Source organism: Dendrobates tinctorius, unplaced genomic scaffold (genome assembly GCF_039654945.1).
Source record: "Dendrobates tinctorius isolate UK_male_01 unplaced genomic scaffold, ASM3965494v1 ptg000219l, whole genome shotgun sequence".
Classification (NCBI taxonomy): Eukaryota; Metazoa; Chordata; class Amphibia; order Anura; family Dendrobatidae; genus Dendrobates; species Dendrobates tinctorius.
This window is the reverse complement of record NW_027361886.1, coordinates 5,618,099-5,632,346: the sequence shown is the minus strand read 5'-3', so window position 1 is coordinate 5,632,346 and position 14,248 is coordinate 5,618,099. Positions and strand designations below refer to the sequence as shown.

Genomic DNA, 14,248 nt, shown 5'->3' with positions numbered 1-14,248 from the left:
TTGCGTTGAAATCTCTTGTCAATTTTTCTTTTCCGTCCACATCTAGGGAGGTTAGCCACAGTGCCATGGGCTTTAAACTTCTTGATGACACTGCGCACGGTAGACACAGGAACATTCAGGTCTTTGGAGATGGACTTGTAGCCTTGAGATTGCTCATGCTTCCTCACAATTTGGTTTCTCAAGTCCTCAGACAGTTCTTTGGTCTTCTTTGTTTTCTCCATGCTCAATGTGGTACACACAAGGACACAGGACAGAGTTTGAGTCAACTTTAATCCATGTCAACTGGCTGCAAGTGTGATTTAGTTATTGCCAACACCTGTTAGGTGCCACAGGTAAGTTACAGGTGCTGTTAATTACACAAATTAGAGAAGCATCACATGATTTTTCGAACAGTGCCAATACTTTTGTCCACCCTCTTTTTTATGTTTGGTGTGGAATTATATCCAATTTGGCTTTAGGACAATTCTTTTTGTGTTTTTTCATTTAAGACAAATTAAATGAAGATAATAACAAAGAATTTGTGTTTGCAATCATTTTCAGGAAGAAACTGAGTATTATCTGACAAAATTGCAGGGGTGTCAATACTTTTGGCCACAACTGTATCAGACCTGTACCAAGATTATCCTTACGGTTACTAATAATTCACTGGCATAACCTAATAATTATGTGTATTGGAAAGTAGAGTCAATTTCAAGTAGTGGGGTATCCTCCACAGGAAACAAGTTTTTCTCAGCACCTCTTTAGGCCACGTTCACAGTCACACGTTCAAGTATTTTACCTCAGTATTTGCAAGTCAAAATCAGGAGAGGAACAATCAGAGGAAAAGTATGATAGAAACACGTCACCACTTCTGGATTTATCACTCACTCCTGATTTTGGCTTACAGATACCGATGTGAAAAACTGACCAATTACTGAGTGTGAACATGGCCTTACATGACTGATAGGTTTCTCCCGATTCAAGTCCAGCCACACCTTTACAAAAGACAGTTCATTCCTCAGAAATCAGTGTTTGAACCCATGTGCAAATGAAACTTAAGTGCTATTGACAGTGGAAGCTCTTCCCAAGCCTCTGTCACTCCAGCTCTATACCCTGCCCAGTGCTGCCTCCTCCGGCTTGACTGACAGTTTCTTTTCTTAAAAGTTACACAGCAAAAGAGCTGACAGCCAAGTAGAAGAAAGCAACACTGAGCAGATAATAGAGCTGGAGTGACATAGGATTGGGAAGAACTTCCAAGAGCCAGAAGCACTTCAGCTTCATTTGCATATTGGTTTAAATTCACATGCTGCAGACATGTAGCAACATAAAAATATTTAAAGGATTTCCCACCCGGATTTAAAGCATGTAGCAGTAGCCAAGTGTATGAGAATTTACAAACGCTCATTCAAATAATTCCAAGAAAAAAAAACAAAAAAAGCTTTAATTGTGGAAGTTGGCTCACAGGGTAAAATCTGCAACATGTCAAATCTTTCTGCAGATTTGTGCCAGTATCCGTTACAGAATTTCTCAGTTATGTGGGGTCTCACACTAAGATGTTGAAAAATAGATTTGTTTCCCCCACTGCAAAAAAAAAAAAAAAAAAAAAAATTATTTATATTGCAGATTACACTTCCTCTGCATGCCAAAAAATATAATGGCAGAGGAGAGATTCCTGGGTACGGATTGCAAAACACATAACTCTCAGTATAAACACAGCCCTATGACAGATAATCCGGGATGGGCCACCTCTGGCGCAGGACGGACGACGGCGACGCACGGGCCACCTCCGGCGCGGGACGGACGACGGCGACGCTCGGGCCACCACTGGCGCGGGACGGACGACGGCGACGCAAGGGCCACCACTGGCGCGGGACGGACGACGGCGACGCACGGGCCACCTCCGGCGCGGGACGGACGACGGCGACGCTCGGGCCACCACTGGCGCGGGACAGACGACGGCGACGCTCGGGCCACCACTGGCGCGGGACGGACGACGGCGACGCACGGGCCACCTTCGGCGCAGGACGGGCGACGCACTGGCCACCTTCGGCGCAGGACGGGCGACGCACGGGCCACCTTCGGCGCAGGACGGGCGACGCACGGGCCACCTTCGGCGCAGGACGGGCGACGCACGGGCCACCTTCGGCGCAGGACGGGCGACGCACGGGCCACCTTCGGCGCAGGACGGGCGACGCACGGGCCACCTTCGGCGCAGGACGGGCGACGCACGGGCCACCTTCGGCGCAGGACGGGCGACGCACGGGCCACCTTCGGCGCAGGACGGGCGACGCACGGGCCACCTTCGGCGCAGGACGGGCGACGCACGGGCCACCTTCGGCGCAGGACGGGCGACGCACGGGCCACCTCCGGCGCGGGACGGGCGACGCACTGGCCACCTCCGGCGCGGGACGGGCGACGCACTGGCCACCTCCGGCGCGGGACGGGCGACGCACTGGCCACCTCCGGCGCGGGACGGGCGACGCACTGGCCACCTCCGGCGCGGGACGGGCGACGCACTGGCCACCTCCGGCGCGGGACGGGCGACGCACTGGCCACCTCCGGCGCGGGACGGACGACGGCGACGCACTGGCCACCTCCGGCGCGGGACGGACGACGGCGACGCACGGGCCACCTTCGGCGCAGGACGGGCGACGCACTGGCCACCTTCGGCGCAGGACGGGCGACGCACGGGCCACCTTCGGCGCAGGACGGGCGACGCACGGGCCACCTTCGGCGCAGGACGGGCGACGCACGGGCCACCTTCGGCGCAGGACGGGCGACGCACGGGCCACCTTCGGCGCAGGACGGGCGACGCACGGGCCACCTTCGGCGCAGGACGGGCGACGCACGGGCCACCTTCGGCGCGGGACGGGCGACGCACGGGCCACCTTCGGCGCGGGACGGGCGACGCACGGGCCACCTTCGGCGCGGGACGGGCGACGCACTGGCCACCTCCGGCGCGGGACGGGCGACGCACTGGCCACCTCCGGCGCGGGACGGGCGACGCACTGGCCACCTCCGGCGCGGGACGGGCGACGCACTGGCCACCTCCGGCGCGGGACGGGCGACGCACTGGCCACCTCCGGCGCAGGACGGACGACGGCGACGCACTGGCCACCTCCGGCGCGGGACGGACGACGGCGACGCACTGGCCACCTCCGGCGCGGGACGGACGACGGCGACGCACTGGCCACCTCCGGCGCGGGACGGACGACGGCGACGCACTGGCCACCTCCGGCGCGGGACGGACGACGGCGACGCACTGGCCACCTCCGGCGCGGGACGGACGACGGCGACGCACTGGCCACCTCCGGCGCGGGACGGACGACGGCGACGCACTGGCCACCTCCGGCGCGGGACGGACGACGGCGACGCACTGGCCACCTCCGGCGCGGGACGGACGACGGCGACGCACTGGCCACCTCCGGCGCGGGACGGACGACGGCGACGCACTGGCCACCTCCGGCGCGGGACGGACGACGGCGACGCACTGGCCACCTCCGGCGCGGGACGGACGACGGCGACGCACTGGCCACCTCCGGCGCGGGACGGACGACGGCGACGCACTGGCCACCTCCGGCGCGGGACGGACGACGGCGACGCACTGGCCACCTCCGGCGCGGGACGGACGACGGCGACGCACTGGCCACCTCCGGCGCGGGACGGACGACGGCGACGCACTGGCCACCTCCGGCGCGGGACGGACGACGGCGACGCACTGGCCACCTCCGGCGCGGGACGGACGACGGCGACGCACTGGCCACCTCCGGCGCGGGACGGACGACGGCGACGCACTGGCCACCTCCGGCGCGGGACGGACGACGGCGACGCACTGGCCACCTCCGGCGCGGGACGGACGACGGCGACGCACTGGCCACCTCCGGCGCGGGACGGACGACGGCGACGCACTGGCCACCTCCGGCGCGGGACGGACGACGGCGACGCACTGGCCACCTCCGGCGCGGGACGGACGACGGCGACGCACTGGCCACCTCCGGCGCGGGACGGACGACGGCGACGCACTGGCCACCTCCGGCGCGGGACGGACGACGGCGACGCACTGGCCACCTCCGGCGCGGGACGGACGACGGCGACGCACTGGCCACCTCCGGCGCGGGACGGACGACGGCGACGACCCACCTCTGGCGTGGGATAGACGGCGACACACGGGCCACCTCCGGTGCGGGACGGACGGCGACGCACAGGCCACCTCTGGCGTGGGATAGACGGTGACGCACGGGCCACCTCTGGCGCGGGACGGATGGCGACGCACGGGCCACCTCGGTTGCAGGTCCTGCCGCAGAGAGCCACTTTTGGCCCTCCCATGTGTCCACCTGGCCAGTCATTGCCCCTATCGGTTGGAATAGATGCCCAGCAGTCACTATGTCTGGCTGGGATCTGGCGAGAGCCGAGTCCATTAAGGACATCGGATGCGGGGGAGCATGGCGCCGACTGCTGGCTATGCTCTCAGCTGCAGCCCCTTTACTGCCACCCTCCCCTGCGTGGGACTCACCGCCTTCTCCAGATGCTGCCGGGCCAGGTCGCTGTTCTTCGTGTGATGGTACAGGACCGAGCCGAGCTGCAGGTGAGTCCGGGCCTCGATGCGCTGCGGCGGCTTGAACTGGAAGACGGCCTGCAGGCAGTGCACACACAGGCGGATCTTCGGAGGACTAGAGGTGCGAAAGTGTTCCGCAAACCCCAGCAACGCCAAATACCAGGACTCCGAGGCCTCAGCCTGTGGAGCGACCACCGCCGCAGCCGCCATCACTGACACCAACAACAAGGCCCTGGCCACTCCCCCGGCCGGCCGCCCAAAGCTCGCGAGACCGCTGCGCCTTCTGGGAGCTGTAGTCACGGCATTGTCTGATGCAGCCCAGCGGCACTGGCTGTCGGTTGCGTCTAGAATGGAGGAGCTCTTTCCGGCAGCTCCACTCTAGACTCTGGTGAGGTGTGCTACCATGGAATGGAGTGTCTGTAGTGAGGATCTCACCGGAGCCGGCACTCTACACTCAGTGCAGTGCTGAGGTGACCGGAGCTGCTGGAGCGAGGTCCTCACAGGACTCCTCTGTAGACGGCTCAGCACTGAGGTGACCGGAGCTGCTGGAGCGGGGTCCTCACAGGACTCCTCTGTAGACGGCTCAGCACTGAGGTGACCGGAGCTGCTGGAGCGGGGTCCTCACAGGACTCCTCTGTAGACGGCTCAGCACTGAGGTGACCGGAGCTGCTGGAGCGAGGTCCTCACAGGACTCCACTGTAGACGGCTCAGCACTGAGGTGACCGGAGCTGCTGGAGCGAGGTCCTCACAGGACTCCTCTGTAGACGGCTCAGCACTGAGGTGACCGGAGCTGCTGGAGCGAGGTCCTCACAGGACTCCACTGTAGACGGCTCAGCACTGAGGTGACCGGAGCTGCTGGAGCGGGTTCCTCACAGGACTCCTCTGTAGACGGCTCAGCACTGAGGTGACCGGAGCTGCTGGAGCGAGGTCCTCACAGGACTCCTCTGTAGACGGCTCAGCACTGAGGTGACCGGAGCTGCTGGAGCGAGGTCCTCACAGGACTCCTCTGTAGACGGCTCAGCACTGAGGTGACCGGAGCTGCTGGAGCGAGGTCCTCACAGGACTCCTCTGTAGACGGCTCAGCACTGAGGTGACCGGAGCTGCTGGAGCGGGTTCCTCACAGGACTCCTCTGTAGACGGCTCAGCACTGAGGTGACCGGAGCTGCTGGAGCGAGGTCCTCACAGGACTCCTCTGTAGACGGCTCAGCACTGAGGTGACCGGAGCTGCTGGAGCGAGGTCCTCACAGGACTCCTCTGTAGATGGCTCAGCACTGAGGTGACCGGAGCTGCTGGAGCGAGGTCCTCACAGGACTCCTCTGTAGACGGCTCAGCACTGAGGTGACCGGAGCTGCTGGAGCGAGGTCCTCACAGGACTCCACTGTAGACGGCTCAGCACTGAGGTGACCGGAGCTGCTGGAGCGGGTTCCTCACAGGACTCCTCTGTAGACGGCTCAGCACTGAGGTGACCGGAGCTGCTGGAGCGAGGTCCTCACAGGACTCCTCTGTAGACGGCTCAGCACTGAGGTGACCGGAGCTGCTGGAGTGAGGTCCTCACAGGACTCCTCTGTAGACGGCTCAGCACTGAGGTGACCGGAGCTGCTGGAGCGGGGTCCTCACAGGACTCCTCTGTAGACGGCTCAGCACTGAGGTGACCGGAGCTGCTGGAGCGAGGTCCTCACAGGACTCCTCTGTAGACGGCTCAGCACTGAGGTGACCGGAGGTGCTGGAGCGAGGTCCTCACAGGACTCCTCTGTAGACGGCTCAGCACTGAGGTGACCGGAGCTGCTGGAGCGAGGTCCTCACAGGACTCCTCTGTAGACGGCTCAGCACTGAGGTGACCGGAGCTGCTGGAGCGGGGTCCTCACAGGACTCCTCTGTAGACGGCTCAGCACTGAGGTGACCGGAGCTGCTGGAGCGAGGTCCTCACAGGACTCCTCTGTAGACGGCTCAGCACTGAGGTGACCGGAGCTGCTGGAGCGGGGTCCTCACAGGACTCCTCTGTAGACGGCTCAGCACTGAGGTGACCGGAGCTGCTGGAGCGAGGTCCTCACAGGACTCCACTGTAGACGGCTCAGCACTGAGGTGACCGGAGCTGCTGGAGCGAGGTCCTCACAGGACTCCACTGTAGACGGCTCAGCACTGAGGTGACCGGAGCTGCTGGAGCGGGTTCCTCACAGGACTCCTCTGTAGACGGCTCAGCACTGAGGTGACCGGAGCTGCTGGAGCGAGGTCCTCACAGGACTCCTCTGTAGACGGCTCAGCACTGAGGTGACCGGAGCTGCTGGAGCGAGGTCCTCACAGGACTCCTCTGTAGACGGCTCAGCACTGAGGTGACCGGAGCTGCTGGAGCGAGGTCCTCACAGGACTCCTCTGTAGACGGCTCAGCACTGAGGTGACCGGAGCTGCTGGAGCGGGTTCCTCACAGGACTCCTCTGTAGACGGCTCAGCACTGAGGTGACCGGAGCTGCTGGAGCGAGGTCCTCACAGGACTCCTCTGTAGACGGCTCAGCACTGAGGTGACCGGAGCTGCTGGAGCGAGGTCCTCACAGGACTCCTCTGTAGATGGCTCAGCACTGAGGTGACCGGAGCTGCTGGAGCGAGGTCCTCACAGGACTCCTCTGTAGACGGCTCAGCACTGAGGTGACCGGAGCTGCTGGAGCGAGGTCCTCACAGGACTCCACTGTAGACGGCTCAGCACTGAGGTGACCGGAGCTGCTGGAGCGGGTTCCTCACAGGACTCCTCTGTAGACGGCTCAGCACTGAGGTGACCGGAGCTGCTGGAGCGAGGTCCTCACAGGACTCCTCTGTAGACGGCTCAGCACTGAGGTGACCGGAGCTGCTGGAGTGAGGTCCTCACAGGACTCCTCTGTAGACGGCTCAGCACTGAGGTGACCGGAGCTGCTGGAGCGGGGTCCTCACAGGACTCCTCTGTAGACGGCTCAGCACTGAGGTGACCGGAGCTGCTGGAGCGAGGTCCTCACAGGACTCCTCTGTAGACTGCTCAGCACTGAGGTATTTAGTAGATAGGTTTTTTTTTGCAAAAAAGTGTATACCAAGCCACTCCACCTCCTCAAGGTAACCCTTATTGGAGCAGTCCCTATCTAATGTATTTAAAACCTGAACATGTGAACAGTGTCTAAATGAACAGGATTCTATACATTAGATAGGGACTGCTCAAATAAGGGTTACCTTGACGAGGTGGAGTGGCTTGGTATACACTTTTTTTTGCAAAAGAAGTATCGACTAAATACCCTGTATTTGTTGTCATCTTTTTACCAGCACTTAGTGATTACTGTCATATTTTTTACTGCAGGGTATTTTTTGCACATTAGTCGTTCTGTGTTTTCTTTTTGTGTTTCAGTCAGTGGGTGGTGTGAACACTGTCCGACCGACTTGTTCACATTTGTGCATGTCACGTGTTTTTAATTAATTTTGTAATGCAAATGATGCTGTGCTCCATCATGGACACGACCCACCCTGCAAAACTTCGCCTACTGTTAAAAATGGTGGCGAAGGCCGAAACTTGTGTACATACAGGAAATGTTGAATTCTATCAAAACTTTACATTCAGCGCTATGTGTAATGTTTAATATTATTATGAAAAGCGATAATAAAATACATATTTTATTAATTGCACAAAGTGCAACTTTCCAGCTAACCCTTCCTTAAGAATGGCATGCATGTAAAATGCCAGTGTTCATTTATCAGGGCTGTAATCTTGTATAAGGCTGAGGTCACACTAACCAACAATAAATATGGAGAAATGTTCCCTAAATAGTGATCCGTATGTCATTCGTTGTCAAGGCGTGGCCATGTATTTTGCGCATGTAAGCATCCGTATGCCAAGATTTTCTTGCAGGCTTGAAAAATGGACATATAATGGATCCCTATGACAGGTTAAAACCCAAACGAAAGAATAGATATATACACATAGAATATATATATATATACACACACGTCATTGAGAGATATATATATAAATTCAAACAATGTGAAAAACATATAGCCAGCTCACCATAAAGGAGTTCCTCTTGATGCAGTAATCGGTGTTCACCCTATACTTTGCACGGATCCAGGCAGGGAGTATGCCCCAACAAATAGAAATATGAGGAAATTGGGATCCAGCAAAAGGATGAAAGTTCACCAGATTTGTAAAAACTTCTTCTTTATTAATCCATTATGTCATAAAAAATATAAGGAACTCCAATCAATTAATAGCATTCCAGCAAGGGACTACATGTTTCAGCACTATGTGCCTTCCTCACGGTCCTATCAGGACCTGAAAGATGACATTGCCCTGTAGCGGTGGCTAATGGGTTAATGTCATCTTGCAGTGATTTAAACACCGGGCCATCCGGGTGCTTACAAGAACATACACCAAGTGGCACTGCATCCCTCAAGCACCCGTGAAGGCCGATGCGCAGACCCTAGATCAGTGATAGCGAACCTTTCTGAGACCGAGTGCCCAAACTGCAACCTAAAACCCAATTATTTATGACGAAGTGCCAACATGTGCCCAATGCCCCATCATGATCCCCTTCATGCAGAAATATGCCCCATCATGATCCCCTTCATGTAGAAATGCCCTGTCATGACTCTCTTCATGCAGAAATATGCCCAATCATGATCCCCTTCATGCAGAAATATGCCCCATCATGATCCCCTTCATGCAGAAATATGCCCCATTTTGATCCCCTTCATGTAGAAATATCCCCCATCATGATCCCCTTCAGGTAAAAGTGCCCCATCATGATCCCATTCATGCAGAAATATTCCCATCATGATCCCCTTCATGCAGAAATGCCCCATCAGGAGTAGGGATCTTTGGTTCTGCAACAGATGATTGGGCAAGATAAGCAGAAATTCTCCGCACTTCAGCAGCGAGCTGCTCAACACGATCGGACAATTGCCTAGTCTCCATTAAGGAAAAAAAAATCCTACGGCCCCAGAGAAAAAAAAAAGAGGAAAAAATATCAAAAATTCTGACACTTTTTTTTTTGCAATTCTTTCCTTCTTTTGAGTACCCTAGAATCTACAGTTTGGCCGGTGATTCTGTTACGAATGGGTCACCGAGGAGGAGAGTGCAATAGACTATGCCACCAGAACACCAGAGAGGTTGGTCACTCAGCGGATTGCAGACCCCTGATCTTAACAACACAACTAGCGGTAGCCATGGAGCATTCCTACGATGCCCTAGACACCTCGTCACAGCCAGAGGACTAACTAAGCCTAAAGACAGAATGGTGAAATCTAAACCGCCCCGGAGCAGATCCCCAAAGGAATAGACAGCCCCAAACATATATTGTCGGTGAGACAAGATGAAGCACAAACACAGACAGAAAATAGACTGAGCAAATGATGGGGCCCACACTGACTAGGTAGGACAGGACAGAAAAGGCAATCACGCAAAAACCCTAACAATTCCAACACAACTGATGTACAAAAAATACTGAGGTTTGCACAACCTCGACCCCACTATATCAGCACTCAGGTGTGAACTGGCGGCTAGCAACAGGCTAATACAGCAGGGGACTGAGCAAACAAACACAAGATACAAAAATACAGGGCAGGACCCAGCAGCCCCTAGGGGAGCAAGCTGACCCCTGACAGCAAGGCAAAAACAGATGCAAAGGGTTTAGCAAATGACACTTAGCTGAAAAAATGCAGGATCAGGCAGCAGACAGAAATCCTCAATAAGCAAAGGAAGGGGTATCACCGGCAGCGACTGAGAGAAGTCTGCTCGCTTATTTAGTCCCAGTCACAACCCCCACTCCTCCAATTATCTTCTGCAGCTGTTGGCTTAACATCATGTTGACCAGCTCCGCTACCAGCATTATCCACCTGAGGGAACCTTGCCTCAAAAGTCGGACCAAGAGAGTTCACAACAGTACCCCCCCCCCTTTGAGGAGGGGTCACCGAACCCTCATTCACACCACCAGGCCGATCAGGATGGGCCAGGTGAAAAGCACGAACCAATCTCTCGGCATGAATATCGGAAGCAGAGACCCAAGAATTATCCTCCTGGCCATAACCTTTCCACTTGACCAAGTACTGGAGTCTCCGTCTAGCCAGACGAGAGTCCAATATTTTCTCTACCTCATACTCCAAATTACCCTCAACCAATACAGGGTCAGGGGGCCCTGCCACAGGAACTACTGGCTCCACAAACCTTTTCAACAATGATTTGTGAAAAACATTATGAATCTTGACCGTACCTGGAATAGCCAAACGGAAAGAAACGGGGTTAATGATTTCAAAAATCTTATTGAATTTTTCAGACGCAACCTTCATCAGAATATTTTTTGAGGACAACCAAACCATATCACCCACTTTGAACCGGGGACCAAAGGTCCTAAGCCGGTTGGAAAACCGTTGGGCCTTTTCCTGAAAGTGGGACAACTTGTCCACTACATGGTCCCAAATCTGCTGCATTCTGTACACCACAGAATCCACACTTGGGCAAGCAGAAGCATCCACCTACCCCGAAGAAAATCGAGGATGAAAACCAAAATTACAGAAAAACGGAGACATCAAAGTGGCGGAACTAGCTCTATTGTTTAGAGCGAATTCGGCCAATGGCAGAAATGAGACCCAATCATCCTGAATAGCAGATATGAAACATCTCAAATAGGATTCCAAAGTCTGGTTTGTTCTCTCAGTTTGTCCATTGGTCTGAGGATGAAATGGAGAGGAGAAAGATAAGTGAATTCCCAGTTTAGAACAAAAGGCCCTCCAAAATCTGGAAACAAACTGGACTCCTCTGTCTGACACAATATTCTCAGGAATCCCGTGCAAACGAACCACCTATTGTAAAAACAGTGGCACCAACTCAGAAGAAGATGGCAACTTCAGGAGTGGTACAAGATGGACCATCTTGGAAAATCTATCATTAATCACCCAGATAACAGTCATTCTCTGAGAGACAGGGAGATCAGAAATAAAATCCATTGAAATATGGGTCCATGGCCTGCTTGGCACCGGTGGGGCATCAACAAACCACTAGAACGAGAACAGGACTTGGACCTGGAACAAGTCCCACAGGACTGCACAAAATTCCTGACATCACGAGATAAGGCAGGGCACCAAAAAGACTGACTCACCAAATCTCTGGTACCAAAAATACCCAGATGACCAGCCAGCGCGGAGCAATGAATTTCAGCCATCATTCTTTTCCTCCATTGGTCAGGGACATACAATTTCCCCACAGGGCATCGTTCAGGTTTGTCCTCCTGAAATTCCTCCAGGCATGTCTCAAATCGGGTGAAATGGCGGAAAGAACCACACCCTCACCTAGAATGGTAGTAGGCTCGGTCACATCAAGAGAATCCACAAAGAAACTCCTAGAAAGGGCATCCGCCTTAACATTCTTAGTGCCAGGGAGAAAGGTGACCACAAAATTAAAACGCGTGAAAAACTAGGCTCACCTAGCTTGTCTAGGATTCAAGCGCTTGGCTGCTTCAAGATAAATCAAATTCATGTGGTCGGTAAGGACCACAACTTGATGTCTAGCTCCCTCCAACCAATGTCTCCACTCTTCAAATGCCAACTTCATGGCCAACAATTCTCGATTCCCCACATCATAGTTACGTTCAGATGGGGAAAATTTTCAAGAAAAGAAGGCACAGGGATTCATCTTAAAGGTTACCGGATCCCTTTGAGACAAAACGGCTCCTGCACCAATCTCAGAAGCATCTACCTTCACCTGAAATGGGAGTGAAACATCTGGTTGCCGCAGAACCGGAGCAGAAGTGAATCTCTGCTTAAGCTCCAGAAACGCCGAGACTGCCTCTGGAGGCCAATTCACCACATCAGCGCCTTTTTATGGTCAAGTCCGTCAGTGGTTTAACAATACCAGAAAAATTACTTATAAATTTACAATAGAAATTAGAAAAACCCAAAACCTTCTGAAGAGCCTTCAAAGAAGTGGACTGAACCCAATCATAGATGGCCTGTACCTTGGCCGGGTCCATTTCAATAGCAGACGGGGACAAAATGAATCCCAAAAATGAAATTCTCTGTACACCAAAGAGACATTTCGATTCCTTAACATACAGAGTATTTTCTCTCAAGATCCGGAACACAGTCCGAACATGTTCCACATGAGAATCCCAATCACTGGAAAAAAATTAAAATATCATCCAGATAAATGATCAAAAACTTATCCACAAAGTCCCAAAAAATATCGTTCATAAAAGACTGGAAGACGGAAGGTGCATTAGTGAGCCCAAAAGGCATCACCAGGTACTCAAAGTGTCCCTCCGGAGTATTAAAAGCCGTCTTCCATTCATCCCCGTGCTTGATGCGAATAAGATTATACGCCCCCCTAAGATCAAGTTTGGTAAACCAACAAGCACTTTTGACCCTGGAAAATACATCAGAAATCAGGGGCAACGGATACTGATATTTAACAGTGATCTAATTAAGGGAGCGATAGTCAATACAGGGCCTTAATGAGCCATCTTTCTTGGCCACAAAAAAACCCAGCACCTAAAGGTGAAGAGGATGGTCTTATATGACCCTTCTCTAATGACTCCTTGATATAAGATCGCATGTCATCATGTTCAGGTACTGATAAGTTGAAAAGCCGACCTTTGGGAAATTTACACCCGGGCATCAACTCACTTGCACAATCATAACTCCTATGAGGAGGCAAAGACGCAAACTTACTCTCACTAAATACATCAGAAAAATCAGCCAAATAATCAGGAATATCATGAGACTGGGGAGAGGTGGAGAAAACAGGAGTGTCACCAAGAGCACATTGACAACCCCAACTCACCACAGACACAGATTTCCAATCCAACACAGGATTATGGGTCTGCAACCAGGGAAAACCCAGTACAATAATATCATGAAAATTGTGCAACACCAAAAATTTACAATTCTCTTGGTGGTCCGGGGTGACCCGCATAATTACCTGGGTCCAAAACTGGGATTTATTCTCCGCCAAAGGGATAGCATCAATACCCCTCAAAGAAATAGGGGTCCACAGGGGTACCATAGGAAAACCACAACGCTTAGCGAAGTTAAAAATCCATCAGATTCAAAGCTGCTCCTGAATCCACAAATGCCTTAGTGGAAAATGTAGACAAGGAGCAGATCAAGGCAACAGCCAAAAGGAACTTAGGTTGCACACTGCCCATCGCAAATGAGTGAGCAAAACATTTCTCTCATTTAGGGCAGGCTGAAATAGCATGAGAAGCATCTCCACAAAAGAAGCATAACTTATTACGCCTTCTAAACTCTTGACGTTGCGCCTTAGACTAAACCCTATCACATTGCATGGGTTCAGAGGTTTGTTCGAAAGGCGGCACCGCCTCTCGCGTAGTTTTACGTTCTCGTAAACGTCGATCAACTTGAATGGCCAACGACAGAGTTGTCAAGAACAGAAGGGACAGGGAATCCCACCATAACATCCTTTACGGATTCTGCCAGATCTTTCCGAAAGAGAGCTGCTAGGGCATCATCATTCCATTTAGTAAGGACCGCCCACTTTCAGAATTTTTGACAATATAACTCAGCAGCATCTTGACCCTGTTTTAATGCCAATAAGGTTTTCTTAGCTTGATCAATAGCATTAGGCTCATCATACAATAACCCCAGGGCTTGAAAAAACGCATCTACATTAGCCAGAATAGGATCTCCAGGTGTCAGAGAAAAGGCCTAGTCCTGGGGATCGCCGCGCAGCAGGGAAATGACAATTTTAACCTGCTG

The 14,248-nt window shown here is 53.8% G+C and overlaps 1 protein-coding gene across 2 annotated transcripts in view; it reads right to left on the bottom strand.

Annotated features, from left to right (window-relative positions):
* Nucleotides 1–14,248, bottom strand: part of MAU2 (MAU2 sister chromatid cohesion factor) — a 96,745-nt gene that overhangs the window by 59,765 nt on the left and 22,732 nt on the right. The window contains exon 1 of one of the 2 annotated variants that reach the window (XM_073555135.1): nt 4,493–5,054. The exons of the other annotated variant lie outside the window; for it this stretch is intronic. Within the exon in view, the coding sequence (XP_073411236.1) occupies nt 4,493–4,744 (252 nt within the window). The 5' untranslated portion in view covers nt 4,745–5,054. Of the gene's footprint in view, nt 1–4,492; nt 5,055–14,248 lie in introns of those variants that run through there. 2 annotated transcript variants of the gene reach the window in all.